The sequence below is a fragment of the Callithrix jacchus genome, chromosome 14, assembly GCF_049354715.1.
Source record: "Callithrix jacchus isolate 240 chromosome 14, calJac240_pri, whole genome shotgun sequence".
Lineage (NCBI taxonomy): Eukaryota > Metazoa > Chordata > Mammalia > Primates > Cebidae > Callithrix > Callithrix jacchus.
The window spans coordinates 81,758,319-81,784,181 of NC_133515.1; the positions used below are offsets into that span (position 1 = coordinate 81,758,319).

Here is a 25,863-nt window from a genome sequence, read left to right on the forward strand (position 1 = left end):
ATTAAAACCTGGATGTCTGCCCATAACTCTAGTCACCAGATCTAGTCAAAGTTTCATAGTACATTTTGTGACTAGTTCTGCAAGTTTACCTAATCTGTAAACTTCAGTGTAAAAATTGTAACCAGACTACAAGCCAAATTATAAACGGAGGGGAAAAAGCATTCGTGACGAACTCTATATTCAAACTCTACAATCTTTATGCTTAAATTATGAAATAATTTAAAATATTCATTCATGTAATTCAAATCAGCCAAAAATGATCCCCTCAGTTATCTGGTATCATCAACAATGTGACTTTTAGCCTGAAATTTCCAAATCCTTGCATCAGTTTCAAAAGTACCTTGAGTGCAAATGTAATTTTATGGTCTAATTTTACTACCCCTTAAGAAAGCCTTATAATTAGGTGTCTGTCTGCTTCATAATCAGAACTCTCTATAAAATAACACCAAAAAGACTTACGTGTAAAACATCCTAATCTGCAGTTGACAGTTTTTAAAGGAAAAGAGTAGTAATTAGTAACAATATTTCAAAAGACTCAACAAACTCACCTAAAAGTAATAAATGAGACTGTCGTTTTTATCTTACTACATTTGTCTTTATCTTATCACCTCTACATCTCTCACCTGAGGGCTTGGAACCAAGCTTATCTCTCTCTGTGCCCTCAGGTGAGATATGAATGACAGTATCCTCATGAAGGATATGAATGACAGTATCATTCATATCATGTCATATCATGATATGCATATCATTCATGATATGACATATCACTCATATCATCTCATACTGAATATGAATGACAGTATCCTCATGAAGAACATGTCAACCAAATGGGAAGTTTCAAACTAGGGACAAGAAAGATGCACCTCAGTACAGACCAAAGCTACATTAAAAAAATAAATAAAAATGGCTGGGCACAGTGGCTCACACCTGTAATCCCAGAACTTTGGGAGGCTGAGGCAGGTGGATCACCTGAGGTCTAGAGTTTGAGACCAGCCTGATCAACATGGCAAAACCCCATCTCTACTAATAATACAAAAATTAGCTGGGCGTAGTGGCACATGCCAGTAATCCCAGCTACTTGGGAGGCTGAAGTAGGAGAACCGCTTGAACCTGGGAGGCAGAGGTTGCAGTGAGCACCACTGCACTCCAGCCTAGGCAACAAAAGCGAAACTCCATCTCAAAAATAAATAAATAAATAGAAAAACCCTGCAGGAAATAAACTAATACACAATTCCTCTTAAAATTATCCTAATAGTTTTCTGCCATGCATCCATTTAAACAACACAGCCATTAAAAATTTGCAGTGCTGCAACACCCATGATTATAGTCATGGTACTCAGCAGGCTGAAGAGAGATCACTTGAATTCAGGATGTGAGCCCAGATAGCAAGACCCCATCTCTTTAAAAAAAAATCTTACAGTGCCCACCTATTTTTGTAGTAATGGACACAATTACTTTAAAAATAAGGCAATCTTAAAATTAATTCTGCATTTGAGAACTTGACACCTAAAATGCATTCCTCTCTAATGGCATATGATCTGTAGTGATTACATGAATTAGTTTTCATGGAGAGAAAAATCATGGGTAACTGTTTGGTCAAACTATTTTAGAACCAATATTAGAACATGTGGTTTGAAGAAGAATTTTTACCCTTATCAGAAACAAAGGAAAAGCTCAGAAACATTTTTAAGGCAAAACAGTAAAATTTAAGGTCATTTTGTTGGGTTTAAAGAACAAGACATTATCTGAAATTAGAACTGAATTAGAAAATCTAAAAGAACAGGGCCTTGGTAACTATTTTCCAGAATTTTACAACTGAGAAAGTAGTGAAACTTCATTAAATCAGAGTCCAGTGACTCAGAATTTGGAATAATTAAAGACAGATGCTAGGACACAGTTTAATTTAACCTAAAGAATGCTTAAAATACTGTATTTATGAAGGAAAACCCTACTATAATTTCTCAGGTACCAAAAAAGGTTGATATGTTCATGTTAATTCCCTCTTTTCATTAAAGTATATTTCCTCAGCGTGCTTAGTCTCTATTCTGAGTTTTAGCTATTATATTTTTATACCACAATAAAAATGCATTTTAGAGGAGGTTCTATATTATAGATTTATTTTACCATGTCAGGCAGACCCCTCCTTGTCATTTTAATTAATGAGGTTTTCCTGCATATTTACAAGCATTCAGTTGACCACTGAGTATTTCCATTCTTTTGGATAAATCCTAAAGACAATCCAAAACAGGAATAAAAAGTGATTATTACTTACGAACACAACTTGAAAAGGTAGGATCCGGCCCAAATCCTATTTTGCAGGTACATCGATAGCTGCCCATGGTATTCAAACACTCACCATTAGGGCATACACCTTGTAGCTGACATTCATTAATATCTGCAGGAAAACACAATTCTTTAGAAGGAGCAGTCAAGCCATGTTGAGCAGATTCTGGCTCCAAATTGCATTTACTTCCTCTTTCACTATAATAATCTTTTAGTTACAGCGAAAAAAGGATGTAGCAGGTGTAAATAACCTTCAACCAAATCAATTAATATTTATTGAACATTCACATTTTATATAGCGAATACTTATTACACACCTACTATATGTCACATGCTAAGCATTTACTAGTGGAAAAAAAACTGATAAAAATTCTGCCCTTCACAGAGTTTTTTTTGTGTTAGTTTATGTTAGGTAATAGGAGCATATAGGTAAGGCAGAGATTCTCACCCTGGAATCACTGACAGTCTAATTGCACATATGAATATTTGAAAACCTAAAGAAGTAAAAAGCAGTTCAAGTTATCACAAGGAAGAACTGTCATAAACTGTTAGAAGCTGAATTACGAAGTTGCCTATACAGTCAGTAAAAGCCACAGAAGGAAGCTGGAGGTGGGGCAGACTGTGGCACTGAGGAGGAGGTAAGACTTTAGAGTACTGATGTCTAGGCAGGAGTGGGATGGATGGGCGAGGAAGGGAAGGAATGACTTGTGTGGGAAACACTGGAGCTTGAGCACAGAGTGTGGCCCATGGAAGGAGGCTCAGGAAATGATGAGTCAAACCACTGGCTAGAAAAGAAAATTCAGGAAGGTAAATAGCTGGAAACAGAGCTGGTAAAAGCCAGGCTGCATCTGGATTCAGTTTCATTGAGAATAGGGAGCTATACTAACGGTTTCTGGCTCAGGAGAAAGGCAGAGTCAAAGGTAGACTCTAGGAAGATTCATCTGGCCAACACATACATGGCTTGGTGAGAAAAGATTAAAAGTCTGATCACTTGGGCCAATCGGGGTGGCCAGGCTTGTAATCCGAGCACTTTGGGAGGATGAGTCAGGCGGATTGCCTGAGCTCAGAGTTTGTGACCAACCTGGGCAACATGGTGAAACCCTGTCTCCACTAAAATACAAAATTAATCAGGTGTGGTGGTGCCCGCTTGTAATCCCAGCTACTCAGGAGGCTGAGGGAGGAGAATCACTTGAACTCGGGAGGCGGAGGTTGCAGTGAGCAGAGATTGTGCCACTGCACTCCGGCCTGGGGAACAGAGCAAGACTCCATCTCAAAAAAACTAACAAACAAACAAATAAATCAATCAATGAAAAAATAAAAATAAAAAAGGTCTGATCACTTGAAAGAGTTATGCAAGTAGGAGGTTGGTAACAGCCAGGCTGGTGATAGTGAGAACAATCAGGAAGGTGAGGAATGGACAAATCTTCTTCTCCAACTGCTTTTTTCTTTTTAATTGACAATACATGGCACTTGATTGGACTACACATCGTGAGAAAGTAAGAGAAGGGAGTCAAGGATGTCTGGGAGGCTTCTAATCCGAGAAAAAAGAGGAAAAAAATCACTGCTGCTTTTGTGGAAGGAGTTCTAAGGAAGAAGGAGGGCAGGTGAACGAAGAGTTCAGTTTTACAGTTCAAGGTCACATTGGGATACCCAAGTAGAAATACCCAGCAGCAGTAGAAGATTCAGAAATAGAGTGAAAGAGGAAAGCATTGCTAGAAAGAGATGCTTAAGATACTCTGCATATGGAGATCCAGGCGAAAATCAAAGTGATTTGAAACAGGAGGGATAAAAATGAGGTATTTTACAAAGAGAGATTATACACTCACTTGGAAAGGTAATTAATTGAAAATCAAAAAAGAATGTGATAAGTTAAACATGAAAAATTGGCAGTCACTTGTATTTTATTCAGTGTAGCCTGTGAAGCTTAATAGTTAACAAACTATTAGCACTTCCATTTCAAATAATATTTGTAGAATCATTAATTCTTCTACAAATTTTTATTGAGGGTCCCAAAATGTTAACTTTCTAAATTGAAGTTGGATACAATGGTAGCAAAACATTATTATCAGGATCATCACATAAAAAGAAAATATAGCTCTCAATCATTATTTAAGCAAATACTAACATTATTTGAACATGAATATTTCACATTCTAAGTAGGCATCATGATCCATATGTACATATTTTACTCAGAATAGGCAATGTTTAATTTCAGTGACGAAATATGATACCTTCCACGACATTCAAATGATAAGTTAATGTATATTTGTTATATAAATTCTATGGTGTTCCAACTTGTACACAGCTGGTACACTAGATGACATCTGGCATGGCACACAGTATAGCACCTGACCATCTCATTCTTTATTGACTTGTATGTTGATCTGTAATGCACATTTATGTACAGCATGTCATTGAAAATATTCCCCCATAACTCATTCTTTTTAAGAAAACCACCATGAAGGACCAGGAAGAGTGCCAAGTCCAGTTGGAGCTTACATGGTACAAGTGAAGCCCTATTATATGTCCCAAGTAAAACCTCAAGTTTGGGTAACCAGCCAGTTGTGGTCAAGAAGGCTGGACAAAATTTCCACTCTTCTGTTTCCCCGCACATCCTCACTAGGGTATGATTATTAGTGTTCCTCTTCCCCTGCATGGCCTGCACTCCTATTCACTGGCCGCACTACTACACATTCCGTGATAAGATTGAGGACCCAGAATTTTCCCTTGGTAATTCTCCCTATAACAGCATCATCCCAGCCTTGTGGCTGGCTGCCAGGCTAAGGTAGAGGATTCTCCCCAGACTCATAAATACCTAATTTACAACCAATGCCTAATACCCTCTTCCAATGCCCCTTTGACTCTCCATACTGCTCGCTCACTGCTTTGACCAGGATGCCATGGGAATGGAGGCCAGGAATTCAGACTTAAAAAAAAAAAGACCCAGCAAACCTACTTGGTATAGACAGGAAGAAACAGAAAAATCCACAAAGAAGAGGATTCATGTAAGACTCTTCCTGTTACAACTGTTTTAATCAGCTCGTGCCACCAGCACTGGGACCACCACTTCCCCTAATTTTGGCCCGAGGAACCCAGGAAACATGGGCCTTCCTTTGTGACACATTCTCACAGCTTCCAGAAAAACTGTTTCCTTCAACTACCTTGGTTTATCTGTTTTTTCTTTTAATATTTCCTGAACTACAAATTAGAGATTAGATTTAATTTATATACAACAGAGTACATCAATCTTAACTATACAACTAGGTGAAGTTTTGCACATCCACATGTGGTATAACCACCACTCAGATCGTGATTAAGAACGTTTCCATCACCTCAGAAGGTTCTTTGTGCCCCTTCTCAGCCAACAAAAACTTATCCCCCATAATTTTAACATAGAACTTCACAAATTAATAAATTAATATCTTTCTAATAAGAAACAGGAACAACTGTCTAAGTGACTCTTTTAGACAGGTAGTCACAAGCTTTCTAAATAAAAGCAAAAGATAACGGAGACTTGCAAACACGTTAAGAACATAGCATTGGTTGAACTCAACGCACTGTATCTGGATGAGAGAAGAACATTCCAAGTGAAGACATTATCAGGCCAAAGCTTAACAACTGTGTGGCATGTGATGGGTGAATGGTGAACCATAATTCTACTTAGACTTAACAACTGTATAAAACATGGGGGGTGAACGGTAAGCCAATTCTATTTAGACTTCATTGCCTAAAGCTATCTTCTTCTTTATTTTAGTAGAATAAAACTTGATTATAATATGTCATTTTATAAATAACTTATTTTTAAATAATATAGCATTTCAGGAGTCTTATATTTTATTATAATTAATTTATTTGGGATGGAGTCTTACTCTTTTGTGCAGGATGGAGTGCAGTGGCATGATCTCAGGTCATTTCAACCTCCACCTCCTGGGTTCAAGTGATTCTCCTGCCTCAGCCTCCCGAGTAGCTGGGATTACTGGCACATGCCAGCATTCTCGGCTATTTTATTTTTTAGTAGAGAGGGGTTTCACCATGTTGGTCAGGCTGGTCTTGAACTCCTGACCTCAAGTGATCTTCCCATCTTGGCCTCCCAAAGTACTTGGCCTCCCAAAGTGTGTGAGCCACTGTGTCTGGCTGAGTCTCATATTTTAAAGGGCCAACAAACCTTCCTTAATGGATTATGACTAAATCAAAAGTATTTTAATTATTTAGTTTGAAAAACACATGAATTTATTCCTTGTCCTCCCTCTACAGGTCACCAAATTTCTCTGGAAGACTGTGGAAGTCTGCCTTTGAAGAAGTGGTATAAACAACTACTGCACATAGCACAGCTAACTGAGTTGAAGAATGAAGGCCAAAATAAATGGCTGAAGGGGCTTGGCACCCACAAACAGCCAGTCACCCGTTCCCTATCCCCATCTGAGTTTTTGTGTTCAGGCAGGCAGTCTAGAAGTTTCTAGAAACAGCAACAAGGAAAGAAGTTCATACAGACCCAGGTGCTCCTCTAGAGTAGGCAAAATCCGTGAAGCTACAGCTAACACGAAGAAGCTTTACATACTTTTCCACTTACTTAAAACCTTTACAGGTGTCTCTGCCTGTATAGCCTACCACGTACTTCAGGCCACAGATGAAGTTCAAGAATACAAAACTGCTTTTCTTGTAAAACTGCTCTTCTTCTAAAATGGTCAAATATTGGCAATGTCCTATGGTTCAACCTAATACAACAGAAATAAGAAGCCTGGGCATCTATTAACCAGGTATAGAAAAATACAGAGTAATCAGGCATATATACATAACAAGAGACTCCCTATGAGCAAGCCAATATAAAACAGCCTAAGTATTCAGTACAGAGGAAGGATGCAATAAACTGACAATGAAGTGAGGGCCTTCATCTTTCTTCTTCCTCATCGTGATCCTTTATATTTGTATAGCATACTGTAACTCATTGAAACTTCACAACAATTCTGGATGGTGAGCAGTACAGGAATAATTATTCCATTTTATAGAGATAATTTTGTCCAAGGCCATATTCCTAAAAAGGATGAAGAGGACTGGGGAAAGTAATAGGAGGAATATTCCACTAAGACCTAGCTTTTGGTCCAACTAGGGTTTATGTTATGTTACCTAGGGCAAGTCTCAGTTTCTCTTGATCTCAGCGTCCTCTCCTGTAACACAGACGGGCTGAACAATATAATCCCTCAGGTGACTTGTAGTTTAAATATTCTCCAACTTCAAAACAATCTGCCAGTTTCCAGGGCTGAAAATGCCAGGGAATAAATAAATATGACATTTGGTGCATAATAGATTATGAATAGCACAAGCGCCCTTATGGGAAACAAATATATTTTTATACATCTATTCTCCTACAGGAAAGTATGTATGTTTAACAAAGTGAGTAAGAATTTACTGTCTTTTTAGTGACACAAGTTTATACAGGAAATGAGACATGTCCAACAGGAGTCAGGACAAGGTAAGAATAGGACATGAGGATCTTTATACCACGTAAAAATATGAAGCTTTCTGGAGATTCATCTGCATGAGTTCAGCTTTTGCTACTGAATAGAAATTCCATGATAGAATTCCATTAGCAGTATGACTTCCACTTGAAAGCAGAAAAATACCTCTTGACACAAATACTCATCCCAGACAGACAATTAAATTATTTAATTAGGATCACTTACTTTAGGAAGAAGAGTTCACTCTTTAAGACAACATATATCTATTTCTTAAACTTCCAAAGAACAACTTGCACTGGGTACACTACCCATGAAGGAGTATGAGGGTATTCTATAGGGTACATACAGGCTGGGATACTTTTAAGGGAACTAATATACAGATCTTCAGCCTTCAGATGTTTCTTTTTTTTTTTAATTTTTTTATTGCATTTTATGTTTGGGGGTATATGTGTAGAACATGCAAGACAGTTACATAGGTACACTACATGGCAGTGTGTTTTGCTTCCTTTCTCCCCTTCACCCACATTTGGCATTTCTCCCCAGGCTATCCCTCCCCACCTCCCCCTCCCACTGGCCCTCCCCTTTTCCCCCCCCAAATAGACCCCAGTGTTTAATACTCCCCTCCCTGTGTCCATGTGTTCTCATTTTTCATCACCCGCCTATGAGTGAGAATATGCGGTATTTCATTTTCTGTTCTTGTGTCAGTTTGCTGAGAATGATGTTCTCCAGATTCATCCATGTCCCTACAAACGACACAAACTCATCATTTCTGATTGCTGCATAATATTCCATGGTGTATATGTGCCACATTTTCCCAATCCAGTCTATCATCGATGGGCATTTGGGTTGATTCCAGGTCTTTGCTATTGTAAACAGTGCTGCAATGAACATTCGTGTGCATGTGTCCTTATAGTAGAATGATTTATAGTCCTTTGGATATATACCCAGTAATGGTATTGCTGGGTCAAATGGAATTTCTATTTCTAAGGCCTTGAGGAATCGCCACACTGTCTTCCACAATGGTTGAACTAATTTACACTCCCACCAACAGTGTAAAAGTGTTCCTTTTTCTCCACATCCTCTCCAGCATCTGTTGTCTCCAGATTTTTTAATGATCGCCATTCTAACTGGCGTGAGATGGTATCTCAACGTGGTTTTGATTTGCATCTCTCTGATGACCAGTGACGATGAGCATTTTTTCATATGTTTGTTGGCCTCATATATGTCTTCTTTTGTAAAGTGTCTGTTCATATCCTTTGCCCAATTTTGAATGGGCTTGTTTGTTTTTTTCCTGTAAATCTGTTTGAGTTCTTTGTAAATTCTGGATATCAGCCCTTTCTCAGATGGGTAAACTGCAAAAATTTTTTCCCATTCTGTTGGTTGCTGATTCACTCTAGTGACTGTTTCTTTTGCCGTGCAGAAGCTGTGGAGTTTGATTAGGTCCCATTTGTCTATTTTGGCCTTTGTTGCCAATGCTTTTGGTGTTTTGTTCATGAAGTCCTTGCCTACTCCTATGTCCTGGATAGTTTTGCCTAGATTTTCCTCTAGGGTTTTTATGGTGCCAGGTCTTATGTTTAAGTCTTTAATCCATCTGGAGTTAATTTTGGTTTAAGGTGTCAGGAAAGGGTCCAGTTTCTGCTTTCTGCACATGGCTAGCCAGTTTTCCCAACACCATTTGTTGAACAGGGAATCCTTTCCCCGTTGCTTGTTTTTGTCGGGTTTATCAAAGATTGTATGGTTGTAGATATGTTGTGTTGCCTCTGATGCCTCTGTTTTGTTCCATTGGTCTATATCTCTGATTTGGTACCAGTACCATACTGTTTTGATTACTGTAGCCTTGTAGTATAGTTTGAAATCCGGTAGTGTGATGCCCCCCACTGTGTTCTTTTTGCTTAGAATTGACTTGGCTATGTGGGCTCTCTTTTGGTTCCATATGAAGTTCATGGTGGTTTTTTCCAGTTCTGTGAAGAAAGTCAATGGTAGCTTGATGGGTATAGCATTGACTCTGTAAATTACTTTGGGCAGTATAGCCATTTTTACGATATTAATTCTTCCTAACCATGAACATGGAATGTTTCTCCATCTGTTTGTGTCCTCTCTGATTTCGTTGAGCAGTGGTTTGTAGTTTTCCTTGAAGAGGTCGCTTATGTTCCTTGTGAGTTGTATTCCAAGGTATTTTATTTTTTTGTAGCAATTGTGAATGGCAGTTCGTTCTTGATTTGGCTTTCTTTAAGTCTGTCATTGGTGTAGAGGAAGGCTTGTGATTTTTGCACATTGATTTTATATCCTGAGACTTTGCTGAAGTGGCTTATCAGTTTCAGGAGTTTTTGGGCTGAGGCGATGGGGTCTTGTAGGTATACTATCATGTCGTCTGCAAATAGAGACAATTTGGCTTCCACCTTTCCTATTTGAATACCCTTTATTTCTTTTTCTTGCCTGATTGCTGTGGCTAGAACTTCCAGTACTATATTGAATAGGAGTGGTGAAAGAGGGCATCCTTGTCTAGCGCCGGATTTCAAAGGGAATGCTTCCAGTTTTTGCCCATTCAGTATGATATTGGCTGTTGGTTTGTCATAAATAGCTTTTATTACTTTAAGATACGTTCCATCGATACTGAGTTTATTGAGGGTTTTTAGCATAAAGGGCTGTTGAATTTTGTCAAATGCCTTCTCTGCGTCAATTGAGATAATCATGTGGTTTTTGTTTTTGGTTCTGTTTATGTGGTGAATTATGTTTATAGACTTGTGTATGTTGAACCAGCCTTGCATCCCCGGGATGAATCCTACTTGATCATGATGGATAAGTTTTTTGATTTGCTGTTGCAATCGGCTTGCCAATATTTTATTGAATATTTTTGCATCTATGTTCATCATGGATATTGGCCTGAAGTTTTCTTTTCTTGTTGGGTCTCTGCCGGGTTTTGGTATCAGGATGATATTGGTCTCATAAAATGATTTGGGAAAAATTCCTTCTTTTTGGATTATTTGGAATAGTTTCAGAAGAAATGGTATTAGCTCCTTTTTGTGTGTCTGGTAGAATTTGGCTGTGAACCCATCTGGACCTGGGCTTTTTTTTTTTTTTTTTTTGTGGTAGGCTCTTAACTGCTGCCTCGACTTCTGCCCTTGTTATTGGTCTATTCATAGTTTCAGCTTCCTCCTGGTTTAGGCTTGGGAGGACACAGGAGTCCAGGAATTTATCCATTTCTTCCAGGTTTACTAGTTTATGTGCATAGAGTTGTTTGTAATATTCTCTGATGTTGGTTTGAATTTCTGTGGAATCTGTGGTGATTTCCCCTTTATCATTTTTTATTGCATCTATTTGGTTGTTCTCTCTTTTCTTTTTAATCAATCTGGCTAGTGGTCTATTTTGTTGATCATTTCAAAAAACCAGCTCTTGGCTTTATTGATTTTTTGGAGGGTTTTTCATGTCTCAATCTCCTTCAGTTCAGCTCTGATCTTAGTTATTTCTTGTCTTCTGCTGGGTTTTGAGTTTTTTTGATCTTGCTCCTCTAGCTCTTTCAATTTTGACGATAGGGTGTCAATTTTGAATCTCTCCATTCTTCTCATATGGGCACTTATTGCTATATGCTTTCCTCTAGAGACTGCTTTAAATGTGAAGTATTTCTGTTACTTGGTTTTCCTTCTACCAGTCTAGCCCCTTCGCTATACAACTGCTGAGGTCCACTCCAGGCCCTGCTTCTCTGGGGTGCACCTATAGCAGCTGTGGAACAGTGAGGGATGCTACCAGTTTCTTTTTCTGCTTTCTTTGTCCCAGAATGATGCCTGCCAAATGTCAGTCTTTTGGATATAGAGGGGTCAGGGAGCTGCTTGTGGAGACAGTATGTACTTTGTAGGAGCTCAAGTGCTGAGCTGTGAGCTCTGTTATTCATTCAGGGCTGTTAGGCTGCTATGTTTAATTCTGCTGCAACATAACTCATAAAAAATCCCTTTTTTTCTCAGATGCTCTGTCTGGGGGGTGTTGGGGTTTTCCTTGTGAGTGTCTGCTGTGCTGTCCTGCCCAGCTAGGTGGCAGTCTAGTCACTATTTGCCTGCTGAGGCTCCGTCCTGCTGGTGTGAGGTTCGCCCTGTTGCTGCAGGCTCTGCCCTTCTGCTGCGGTCTCCGCCCTGCTGCCACAGGCTACGCCCTGCGGTGGAGTCTCTCTGTTGTAGGGGTTGCCTTGGCAACGGCAGGCTGCATCAGCAATGAGCGTGTACCTCAGTAGGGGCGGTTCGCCTCGGTAATGGCGGGCCCCCCTCCCCCACGGAGTTGCGGCCTCAGGGAACCCCTCCACAGGGAGCGTTTGGAATCGCCGTTTTGTTTGTCCCACTGCGCTACCCCAAACACTGTCACCCTAAAATCTCCTGGGCTGGCTCACTGTCCAAGTCCCGTTCAGTCTCAAGTTCAGCCCTCCCAAGTCTCAGGTTACTGGCCCAAGAGGGCACCCGGACGAGCGCACTTTGTGCTGACTGCTGTGTAGCGCCCCCACAGCGCGGGCCGTCGCCGCACCGGCCTCCAGCTGCGCCAGCCAAAACCTCTGCCTGGCGTCCCGCGTCTCCTCTAAACCTAGGAATTTCCCCGTTCTGTGGGCAACAAAGATCCGTCTGGAAATGCAGCCCTGACTCACCCCTTCCACGCATTGACCACGAGCTTCAATCCTGGATTGTTCTCACAGCGCCATCTTGAGTCCTCCCCACAGATGTTTCTTTTTGAAGTGATCTGCCTAAGAATGTATCTGCCAGTCTTCCTTTCCTGTCTTCCCCTTTCCTCAGGGGACCAAGTCAAGGCATACCTCTTGCCCAGCCAGAATCTTTCTAGGCTTTCTAAGGATAATGTCTTGAAAGGTAAAATTCTCACAGGCACAGAATAAATGACCAATTTACAAATATATCAACCCCAGGATAGAGTCACAGGAAAAGTAATGAGTCTGATTTGTTTCATAAGGAGGTCCAGCTTTACCAAGTAGGTTAAATGTCAGAGACTTTATCAATAGCATGTACCCACTCTGCAGATCCAAAGTTTTGATGAAAATATTTAATGCACACATACAATATAAATGTGCCAGAAATTAACCCATTGTATCCACTTGACTTTTTAATTAAAATGTAGATGTCAGCTTAAAGATATGTGAACACATAACTTTTTCAAAATTATTCTAGGAGATAAGTGAACAAAAAAATATTTGAAAACCAATGTTCTAGAGCAATTTTACCCAAGGTATTTTATACAAAACACAGACTATGTAAGACTTTTGCTAAAAGAGGGGTTCTGCAGCCAAATATGTTTGAGAAATACTGCCTATTCTACACACAAGTGTATTTAAAACCCGAGGAGTCCTTTGGCAAAACCTCGTTTTTCTGTGTTTAACTTGTTTTTCTGCACATTTGGCTGTGGGACCCTTTTTAACACACAGTCTATTAACATCCTCTGAACTGGTGGTCTCTGGAAACAGTTTGTAAAATGTTGCTCTCTGGGGCCAGCTTCAAAAATTATTGTACAAGTCTCTTCATGATTATATTTGCTTCTATCTAGGCCCCACTGCTGCTAAAGACTACCCACGTCCCTGACACAGTCCCATGATTTTAAAATGATCATCCACAATAGGATGGATTCAATCACTGAACTCACTGACAAAAGTCAAACCACTATGGGAACAACTCCTTTCCTTCCAATTCTTCTGTCTTCGGGGTAACATGATAAAGGAATTATAAGAGCCCAGAGAACAGCTTGTATTTATTTCTTGATACATGCGTGCTACACATGGAAGATGCTGCTAGTAACACACACTCTGTTGGTCTTGGACTCATGACTGTAGTCTACAGACACTACATTAACTTCTCCTTGAAATATTCACAGTAACATGAATCCATCATGGGCTTTCTTCATCACTCATAATACTGTAGGCATCTTCCCATTCATTTTATAGCCACAGCGATTAAGGTCAAAAAGCTATTGAAAAATACAATGTGCTAATGACTCACTTCACCACTGTCTTTCCACTGTCTTTCCAGAGGAAGAGGGAATAAAATAAACAGACATTTCCTTTTTGAATCCTATCCCAGCATAGTAAGAGGACACACCAGAAATATAATTCTAAAATGCACAGGAATGGGTCCCAATTTGATTTGCAAATGCCAAAATAGGATGCTCAGGTCCAGATCAAAAACTGTTGAAATTCTTACTGAAAATACTGTGCATATTTCAACTAGAAAGTGCAGCAGTAGTTCTAAGAGGATGTCCAGGACAGTTAACACTTTCAAAACAGTCAATTATCTATCAGCTGCCTCTGAGCCATTGACTACTGCAAAACATGATTTGGTATCATACTAAGTACATGACAGTTTCTGAGATTAAATGAAAATACAATAGAAATTATAATTAACCTCTGGTAGGCTAAACAAAATGAACATTAAACATTTCTAAGTGTTTTGAAGAACTGAATTGTCAAGTCTGGTGGACCACAGTCTTAGTTCTTAACTGTTGGTTTTCTACTATTATTTTCAAACCATATACTAAGAACGATGGATTCTACGTTTCATCTTTTATCATATTATTATACTTTTAAGTTCTGAAATACATGTACAGAATGTGTAGGTTTATTACATAGGTATACACATGCCATGGTAGTTTGCTGCATCCATCAACCCATCATGTCCATTAGGTATTTTTCCAAATGTTATCCTTCCTCAAGTCACCCACCCCTGACAGGCCCTGGTAAGTGATGCTCCCCTCCCTATGTCCATATGATCTCATTGTTCAACTCCCACTTAAAAGTGAGAACATACAGTGTTTGGTTTTCTGTCCCTGTTGTTAGTTTGCTGAGAATGATGGTTTCCAGCTTCATCCAGGTCCCTGCAAAGGACATAAACTCATCCTTTTTTATGGCTGCATAGTATTTCATGCTATATATGTGCAATGTTTCTTTTATCCAGTCTATCATTGATGAGCATTTGGATTGGTTCCAAGTCTTTGCTACTGGGAACAGTGCCACAGCAAACATACATGTGCATGTGTCATTATAGTAGAACAATTCATAATCCTTTGGGTATATACCCAGTAATGGAATTGCAGGGTCAAATGGAATTTCTGGTTCTAGATCCTTGAGGAATCACCACACTGTCTTTCACAATGGTTAAAATAATTTACACTCCCACCAACAGTGTTAAAACATTCCTATTTCCCCACATCCTCTCCTGCATCTGTTGTTTCCTGGCTTTTTAATGATTGCCATTCTAACTGGCATGAGATAGTATCTCACTGTGGTTTTTATTTACCTTTCTCTAATAACCAGTGATGATAAGCTTTTTTTCATGTTTGTTGGCCACATGAATGTTCTCTTTTGAGAAGTGTCTGTTCATATCATTTGCCCACTTTTTGATGGGGTTGTTTTTTTCTTGTAAATTTGTTTAAGTTCTTTGTAGATTCTGGATATTAGCCCTTTGTCAGATGGATAGATTGCAAAACTTCTCTTCCATTCTGTAGGCTGCCTTTCCATGGTGATGAAAGCTTCTTTTGCTGTGCAGAAGCTCTTGAGTTTAATTAGATCCCATTTGTGAATTTTGGCTTTTGTTGCCATTGCTTTCGGTGTTTTAGTCATGAAGTCTTTGCCCATGTGTATGTCCTGAATGGTATTGCCTAGGTTTTCTTCTAGGGTTATAGTTTTAGGTCTTGATTTAAGTCTTTAATCGATCTTGAGTTAATTTTTGTATAAGGTATAAGGAAGGGGTCCAGTTTCAGTTTCCTGAATATGACTTACCAGTTTTCTCAGCAGCATTTATTAAATAGGGAATCCTTTCCCCATTGCTTGTTTTTATCAGGTTTGTCAAAGATCAGTTGGTTGTAGATGTGTGGTGTACTTTCTGAGGCCTCTATTCTGTCCATTGATCTATATGTTGTTTTGGTACCAGTACCATGCTGTTTTGGTTACTATAGCCTTGTAGTGTAGTTTGAAGTCAGGTACTGTGATGCCTCCAGCTTTGTTCTTTTTTGCTTAGAATTGTCTTGGCTATACAGGCTTGTTTTTGGTTCCATATGAAATTTAAAGTAGTTTTTTCAAACTCTGTGAAGAAAGCTAATGGTAGCTTGATAGGGATAGTATTGAATCTATAAATTACTTTTATAGATAGGGCAGTATGGCCATTTTCACGATATTGATAATTCCTATCCATGAGTGTGGAATGTTTTTCCATTTGTTTGTGTCCTCTCTTAATTCCCTCAGCAGTGGTTTATAGTTCTCCTTAAAGAGGTCCTTCACATCCCTTGTAAGTTGTACTCCTAGGTATTTCATTCTCTTTGTAGCAATTGAGAATGGGAGTTCACTCATGATTTGCCTCTCTGTCTATTACTAGTGTATAGAAATGTCTGTGTCTACGGCCATACCACCCTGAACGTGGCCAATCTCGTCTAAGTTTCATCTTTATGCTCACATCACCCTCTAGTTTATTCCCAAAAACCTACTAGAAATAAATAAACATAGCAACTCACTCATGATAATGCAACTGAAGGGAACTTTAGAGGCAAAGCTATAATTTTGGGGCAATGGTGCCTAAGCAAAGAAGTCAGAGAAGAACAGGATGGAAGAGGGGAAAAAGTATTTAAATAAAAACGTCAGTGGATAGTTTTACTTTAATGAACCAGAACTCTGAATATTAAAATTGTACTGGCCATATACCATTGCATGAAGGAAGCCAGACACTAAAGAAAACATGTACTGGATGATTTGCAAGTTCATAAGATAAAATTGATCTGAAGTTAAAAGGGTAGTGATTACCTCTGGAAAAGAGAGGCCTACACACACATCCATCACTAGTTATCTCACAAGGCTGTATCCAATGCACTTAACGTGATGGCTCCACTAAATAGCTATTCAATAAAAGTTAGCAAAATATATAAATAAGTAGATTAAAAAGTTGTGTAAGGCAATCATGAACAAAAAGTAAATTTACTAATATTAGAAAAGGGAAAATTATCACATTCTTTTACAAACAATATCGTAAGAAATGTTCCATGGGTCAGAAGCTACTATTAAAATCGAGCTCTAGACCAACAGGTCTCAGAATCCAAGTGGAAATTTCCAGAAAATTGATAGACAAAAAAAGGAAAAGGGTGGGGAGGATGAAAATAAACTTCTGATTCAAAGTGAGCTTATAAACCCAGTTAAAAATTTTAATGCTTGTTTGCTAAGAAACTGACACCAATGATTTGAATATAAATATTGTCTAGATAAGAATATTTAATGAAATGGTCTCATAAAGATTCTTTAAAGATGTTTACCATGCCTTAAAAGTTAAATGAATACTTAAAGAATATGAAACAAGAACAGGTAGCTATAACAATAATTTATTAGAAACCTTGGAAATGAAAAACATATCTTAAAATTAAAAATGTAACAAATGGGATGAAGTCTACCTAGATGACATAGTAAAGCGGAAACTGGAAAACTGGAAAATAGAATTGAGATAACCATTCAAAATGCAGCAAAAAGGAGAATAAAAGGACAAAAAAAGTTAAAAGCCATGAAAAACAGACTCCAACTTTTATTTAATGAGAGTTTGAGCAGAAAAGCATGGTAGAAAGTGATATTTGAAGGCATAATAGGGGAACGCTTTTCAAATTTGAGGAAAGACCTGAGTTTTCAGATTGACATTACACACTGAGTAAAATAAAGATAAATCTAAATATAGACACATCATGATAATACTACAGAAGATAAGGAATTAGGAGATTGTCTCAAAGGAGAGAAAGATATCTACAAAGGAAGAGGCATCAAAACACAGAAGTCAGAAGACATTGGAATAATGTAGTCAAGCACTGTTAGAAAACAACTGTCAACCTGGAATTGTACACACTAGTAGTCTCATTATAAAATGAGTGCAAAATAAAGATATTTTGAGACACATAAAGCATACACTTTAGTGACCCTCGCTAAAGGATCTGTTAGAATATAACCTCAAAATACAGGTTAACCAGATAAAAATACAAGGTATCAGTCAAATTTGAATTTCAAATAAATAATTTGGGATGTACTTACTTTAAAAAGTATTTGTTGGCTGGGCGCGGGGGCTCATGCCTATAATCCCAGCACTTTGGGAAGCCAAGGCGGGCGGATCATGAGGTCAAGAGATCGAGATCATCCTGGCCAACATGGTGAAACCCCATCTCTACTAAAAATACAAAAATTAGTCGGGCATGGTGGCATGTGCCTGTAGTCCCAGCTACTCGGGAGACTGATGCGGAAGGATCACTTGAACCCGAGTGGCTGAGGTTGCAGTGAGCCAAGATTGCACCACTGCACTCCGGCCTGGCGACAGACAAGACTCCGTCTCAAAAAAAAAAAAAAGTATTTGTTGTTTATCTGAAATTCATATTCAACTAGATTTTATTTGGCAAAACCCCCCAAAAGAAGAAACAAATGCAGAAAACGAGCACAGGATACAAGAAATACTAATATCAGTAAAATGATAGTAAATTCATTTAATTATTAGCTGGGGGGGAAAAGTTGTATGTCCATTAAGTACACCTTTGACAATACCTGTAAAATAATGACTCTGGTCTAAGCCACAAATCAATTTTCTTTAAAGTATCCAAGAGGTTGTCCTAATGACCTTTCATTGTATCACTGACAAAGATGTTCTCCCTTGATCAAACTCTAGGCAGGCTCCTCTGAACCCTCTTCTCAACTAGGGTCTGACTTCATGCATGCTTCTGTATTTGTCTCTTCATTGTCCAGTTTTAGCTAGAATCCTGTTAAGTTAATTTAGCTCGAATCCCCCATGCTGGATATCTTATTGGGTTCCCCATCTTCCACTAAGCCCTAGGTAATATCTACTCAGGTCACCCTGATCTGCCTTCAGCAAGAATACCCTCCTGGGCTGGTTTAGCCAGAATCCCCCCTTACTCCTGATGTGTCCTCTTAGTAATTTTTCATCCACTGATACCACACCTTCACCTCCACTCCTTGGTGATACATTTTTACTTTTCCTTATTTTCAGAGTTGAGCCCAATCTCTCTCCCCTACCCCAAAATTCCACTGTGGTAGTCCTTATACCTCTTGCAATAGTTACCTGAATAAAGTCTGCCTTACTGTTCTTTAACAAATGTTATGAATAATATCTTTTCTTTAACATCATGTTAAAAGCAGAACAAATCCAGTAATTGTTTTCCCAGCAGGCATCACAAAGCCCATAATTAATCGCATGCAAATGGTGCATGCGATTAATTATAAGAGCTTTGCCTGAAAATTCTCCATCATTTCATCTCATCCTACATGTCTGTTTTAATGTGGCACTAGGCTACAGGACACAGTCTTTTCTCCAGCCAGGCAGGCTCTCTTGGGGGGGTCTCACCTGCACTTCCCAGTCCTCATTTATCTTATGTTCTCAAAGCATTCAAAGACCAATCTTCCTTTACCTGTTCACAGTACTGCAGTTCACACTCAATATTTTCTTGGTAATCATTAAGAGGTCTGAAACTCAAGCTACAGTCCAGACAACTGCTTTGCAACCAAAAAGTTCTTATGCAGAATATTGATCAAGACTATTGAGTTTCATTTAGTAACAGATATGCCCCCTGAAAATAGGTACAGTATCTTTTATTTTGTCTAAATAAAATGTGATTTCAGATGCACTCTGAGGAACTTTTTATCTAAAAGTAGCCTACAGTGAAACTTTTTGGTAATGAGTATTCTTGTGCTTCAATGTATTGGTTTTATAAATTTATTTCATTAAAGCAGAACAATGAGTATAATAAAATGGTACTGAAAGAAAGTTATGTGGCCAGCTCTTTCCTATTTCCTTTAATGGGTTCATATGGAGTCAGCTAAAATTCAGCTGGTTGGAAGAGTGCATAAAGCAATTGCATCCTGCTGATTCAACCTGATTTCATTACACTAAATTCTAAGGGCAGGAGCAACATTTTACCCATCATTCATCACATACCTTCTATAGCTAGGAGTGCCCCAACAATTAATATGTGTGGAATACTGAGTCATTAAAAAGTCTTCAAGATGATCTATGAAGAAGGATTATGCATATACCGAACTATAAAAGCGTAGATGTCCTTTAATTACATTTTAGCATGTGCTGAGGTACTGTGGTATTGCCCACAATATGTGCTAAAAAATGTGGAAAATAATACTGATTTTATCCTTGTAAACTGAAACTGGTAAGATTTTAGTATGGCAAAAAAGATATTTACTTTTAATAAAAGGTTTCACTCAATAGGCTGATTCCTAAGGACTTTCAGAACCAAATTCTATTTCTGAAAGTTAGATTTATATCTAACTTTTCAAATTAGCACTTCTAGCAAAATATGAAGAAGGGAGAGTACTCAGTACTTCTACTCAGGGAAGGACTGAGTATTAAAGAAAAGCAGCACAGAAGGAGGAGCTCTTAGTATCATTTCCACAAGGCATTATTTCATTTAATTCTAGTTCTACATCAAACCTTTATAGCATAATAATCAAACGACAAATGCCGCTCTAGATCCATCAGAGCATATAACTGTATTGTTTGTTATGATAAATGAAGCAAATTATAACAATTCCATAATGCTGAGGGTAGCAAGGCAGGTTTGGAGATCCATGTGTGTAAAACGTAATAAATCATTCCTTTGAAAAGATCATTGCAGTATCAGTAGAGAGGAGGAAAAAAACCAACTATGAAGGCAATTATCTGAAAGCTCCGCAAATTAACGTGTACACAGTTGGTTCTTTGTTACTGAGCGCACATTAGTAAAAGTTGTTTCAGGACATTAGTTCACTTAGTTGAAGTAAATAATGTAATTCTAGTTATTAACCACTTTAATTTTAAAAGTGCTTTGTAAACTGAGAAGACATTAGACTGTAAGAACAATGTAGAAGTCACAAGCAATTAGATGTTAAATGGGCTCCTTTTGAAAAACTTTAGGAAAACAAAATCAAAAAGCTTCAAGGCTCTAGGAAAACTGAATGTACCTATGTAATGTGAGCAAGTTTGATTTCATTTTACTGACCATCAATATCACAAAGGGAGTGATTTAAGCCCTTCTCTCAATAGCAATTTTAATAGATTATACCGAATGAAATCATGTTATGAGTCAAACGCCTTTATAGTGTAATTTAGCAGTGCCTCCTTGAGGCCCCATGAAACAGAATTCTGTGTGTTACTTCACTCTAGAATTGTTGCCAAAAAGTATAACACTGGTTTACAAATATCCTCCTGAGACCTAAGCCAGGATTTGCTGTTACTGATAGACAGAATTGAATGACAGACAGTGAATTGACTAAGGCAGAACCATCTAATATGCTCAGTATGAACAAAGTTTGCCAAGGGTCAGTCAGCCATACCAACAGAGGAAAATGCAAAAAAACTCATGCAATTACTTGAATAGTTCTCCATTCTAATTTGCAAAATAGATACCACATGGTTAGTTGCAAATTTGCACTTCTACCACTTCCAAAGTGGTATTTTTATGAATCTAAATTGTTCAAAACATTGAATCAGCCAGTAGAAGAAATATATTGTGTAACTTTCTCTCCCTCCCTCCTTCCTTTCTTCTTTTTCTTCTTTTTCGAGACAGAGTCTCACTTTGTTGCCCAGGCTTTAGTAGCAGTGGCACGATCATAGCTCACTGCAGCCACGAACTTCTGGACTTAAGCAATCCTCCTGCCTCAGCTTCCCGAGTAGCTGGGATTACAGGCGTGCACCACCACCCCCAGTAAATTTTTATTTTATTTTTTGTAGAGACAGGGTCTTGCTTTCTTGCCCAGGCTGGTCTTACATTCCTGGTCTCAAGCAGTACTTCTGCCTCAGCCTCCCAAAGTGCAGGGAATACTGGCATGAGCCACTGCACCTGGCTGATAACCATCATTTTAAATTAAATAAAACAAAATTAATATTAGTTGCTTTGACTTCTATTAAGTCTCACAACAGGTGGCATATATTCCAATTAGCTAGCATCTAAATTAGTGATACTTTACAAAATATATGTATATACATATAATTGGTAAAGGTGGCCATTGGTAAAGAGAGTATAACCCTGCTTGGGCTTATTAATTATCTGTGTAACCTTGGGAAAGTTATTTACTTTCTCTGTGTCTCAGTGTCTACTTGGGACTAATAATGCCTAAATCTCATAGGATTGTTTTGAAGATTAAACCAAATACATAGCATATGGACTAACCCATAGTAAATGATCAATAAATGTTAGTTGCCTTTCTCTAAAATAGAACATGATGGTTGACAGCATAAGTTCTGGCCTGAGTCTACTTTGGTTTCATTCCTACATGTAGCACTGATTAGCAACATGCTGCACAAATGACTTAACCTCTCTAGGTCTCAATTTCTTCTGTAAAATGCGGTATAACAGTAACTACTTTAAAAAGAAATTTTAAAGACTAATGGAGATAATTGATATAAAGTGTTTATTAAACAAAGCATCTGGCACACAGTAAATTTAGTTATGAAAATCAATTAATTCATTAAATTATTTAGCTATTTCCCTCTTTATAAGTTGATAACTACTGGGCTTACAAACATAGTTTATCACAAATCACTAAAAATATGTTGGTTTTATTTGTAAGTCATTGGTACCTAACCAACTAAAATAAAGCTATAATAAGCCTCCTATCTCATCAATAACAAATGAACTCTTTCTTCATCCATATCAAATCTGGTTTTTTGTTTTTTGTTTTTGAGATGGAATCTTGCTCTTCCCCCAAGCTGGAGTGCAGTGGCACTATCTCGGCTCACTGCAACCTCTGCCTCCCAGATTCAAGCGATTTCCCTGTCTCAGCCTCCTGAGTAGGTGGAACTACCAGCACGCGCCACCACGCCTGACTAATTTTTTGTATTTTAGTAGAGATGGGTTTCACCATGGCCAGGATGGTCTCAATGTCCTGATCTCATGTTCCACCCACCTTGGCCTCCCAAAATACTGGGATTACAGGTGTGAGCCACCATGCCCGGCCCATCAAATCTATTTTTTAAAAATTGAGCCTCTGGGTCCTTGGTCTTTGAGAAATCATAGCGTGTCAGGAAAAGAGAAAGGTTAACAACAACATATTATGTGAATAATTCCAACACAGAGTAAGAGGAAATCCTACCACTGTCTGGGAGACTCTCACAGTGGTTTTCACTAGGTTGTGGCATGGAACATTAAGTAGGAGACTGATCTTCAGGCCAAAAAGAGGTTTCTATATTTTCTGTTTAGAGGTACTATGTTAACTTTTAAATAGACTATGAAAAGTTAAACTGTTAGATTTCTGATTGCTCTACGAATTATAATATAAATGGCCTATTAGTAACTACATATATTATAATTCCTAGAGCAATCCGTTTAAAATAATGCAACAAGGCCAGGTACAGTGGCTCATACCTGTGATCCCAGCACTTTTGGAGGCCAAGACTGGTGGATTGCTTGATGCCAGGAATTCTAGACCAGCCTGGCCAACATGGTGAAACCCCATCTCTACCAAAAATACAAAAATTAGTTGGGTATAACGGTGCACACCTGTAACAATCCCAGCTTCTCAGGAGGCTGAGGCAGGAGAATCACTTGAACCCAGGAGGCAGAGGTTGCAGTGAGCTGAGATCATACCACTACACTCCAGCCTGGGCAACAAAAAAGACTCTGTCTCAAAAAAAAAAAAGGTAAAATAAGGTAAAAAGGCTTTAGTAAAAAGTCAACAGATAAATTAAAACGGAATTCTAAGGAAAGGGAAAGAAAAGAACAAACGTTTCCTGATCAGACAAAGATGTTTAGGTAGACCTAAATCTAACCATATCAGTAATTATAAGGTAGGGGATCAGCAGGACTTATTTTCTGAGCACTAATCATGACCCTGCTAATCGAAACAGGATGTAGCAGGAAAAAAAAGGCCAGAACCAGCTGATGGCCATGAAGGCAACCTCTAGTCACCCTCACTGCTCATCAGCATAAAGACACTCCCACCAGCACTATGACAGTTTATAAATGCCATGACAGTGACACAGAAGTTATCTTACATGGTTTTGGGAACTCCCATATTTATTTTCTAGAATTTATTTAATTTGTTAAGAGTAGGTATTAAATATAGCTAGCCAGCAATTTACAGGGACTGTAAATTTATTTAATTTATTAAGAGTTGGTATTAAATATAGCTCACCAGGAATTTACAGGCACTGCTGCTTCAGATGGCTACTGTTGCTCTATGCTGCTGCTGCTGCTGCTGCTACACTGGGCCACCCCACCTGTGGGATAGCCCTGATCTGTCTATGGAGCAGCCATTCTGCTGTACCTGCTACTCTAATAAACTTGGTTTTTTTCAGTGCTGGCTCAGCCTTGAATTCTTTCCTGAGCAAAGCCAAAAACCCTCTCAGGCTGGGTCCCAGTTTTGAGGTATGACTGCATCAATAACTTTAGATTATACTGCAATAAACACCCCTATTAAGAGGCAGAAATATCAGAAAGTAGAAAAGAAGCAAGACTCAACTACATGTTGTCTATAAGACACCCATTGTAAAGGTAAAAAAAAGAATACAGACTGAGATTTGCCAGACATGAAAGAAAAAAATCCGTTCTATAATCATAGTAGGCAATTTTAACACCTCTCTCAGAAAGTGATAGAACAAGAAAAATTTCACAAGTATTTGGATATTAAGCAAATACATTTCTAAATAATCCATGGGTCAATAATAAAATCAGAATAGTTTTTAAAAATTGAACTTACTACTGCAGCACCAGTCACAATAGCCATGATACAGAATCAACCTAGGTGTCCAACAATAGATGAATGGATTTTAAAAATGTGGTGTATATACACAACAGAATACTGATCAGTCATAAAAAAGAATGCAATCCTGTCATTCATGTGACATGGATGGAACTGGAAGACATTATGTTGAGTGAAATAAGTCAGGAACAGAAAGTTAAATACCACATACTGTCACTCATATGTGGAAGCTAAAAAAAAGTTGATTTCATTGAAGTAAAAAGTAGAACAGAAGATAACTAGAGGCTGGGAAGGATAGAGGGAAGGTGAGATAAAGAGAGATTTGTTAAAAGATACAAAATGACAGCTGATACAGTTTGGCTGTATCCCCACCCAAACCTCATCTTGAATTCCATGCATTGTGGGAGGAACCTAGTGGGAGGTAATGAATCATGGGGACAAGTCTTTCCCATGCTGTTCTTGTGATAGTGAATAAGTTTCACAGGATTTGATGTTTTTTTATTTTTTGAGACGGGGTTTCACTCTTGTTACCCAGGCTGGAGTACAATGGCACAATCTCAGCTCACTGCAACCTCCGCCTCCTGGGTTCAGGCAATTCTCCTGCCTCAGCCTCCTGAGTAGCTGGGATTACAGGTACACGCCACCATGCCCAGCTAATTTTTCATATTTTTAGTAGAGACAGGGTTTCACCATGTTGACCAGGATGGTCTCGATCTCTTGACCTCATGATCCACCCACCTTGGCCTCCCAAAGTGCTGGGATTACAGGCGTGAGCCACCACGCTTGGCCGATCTGATGGTTTTATAAAGGCATTTCCCTGAACAAGTTCTCTTTTTTTTGCCCACTGGCATCCATATAAGATGTGACTTGCTTCTCCTCGGCTTCCACCATGATTGTGAGACTTCCCCAGCCATGTGGAACTGTAAGTCCAATTAAACCTCTTTCTTTTGTAAAATGCCCAGTATCAGGTATGTCTGTATCAGCATTGTGAAAACAAACTAATACAACAGCTAAATAGGAGGAGTAAGTTCTAGTGTTCCATAGCACTGTAGGATGACTACAGTTAGCAGTAATATATTATACAATTATCAGTAATATATTCTAGTGTTCCATAGCACTGTAGGATGACTACAGTTACCAGTAATATATTACCTAGTTTCAAATGGGTAGAAGGAAGATACACGGAATGCTCCAATTATAAATGTTCAAGATGATGGATTTGCTAAATACCCTGATCTGATCACCATACATTTTATGTATCAAAACATCACTACATATGTATAATTATTATATGCTGATAAAAAATAAAAGGAAATAATTCTTTTACAACTTAAAGATAATAAGAATATGACACAAAATTAAGGGATGTTAAATTCAGAAATCTAGACAGATAGAAATTTACAGCCTTTTATTTATATTCCAGAAAAAGAAGAAAGG

At 38.4% G+C, this 25,863-nt stretch overlaps 1 protein-coding gene across 17 annotated transcripts in view; it reads right to left on the reverse strand.

The window, feature by feature from the left end:
• The window catches only part of LTBP1 (latent transforming growth factor beta binding protein 1), a 466,293-nt gene that overhangs the window by 160,000 nt on the left and 280,430 nt on the right, over nt 1-25,863 (reverse strand). For all 17 annotated transcript variants that reach the window (XM_078349509.1, XM_078349510.1, XM_078349508.1 and 14 more), the window contains one exon: nt 2,273-2,395. In XM_078349509.1, the coding sequence (XP_078205635.1) occupies nt 2,273-2,395 (123 nt within the window). The remainder of the gene's footprint in view (nt 1-2,272; nt 2,396-25,863) is intronic.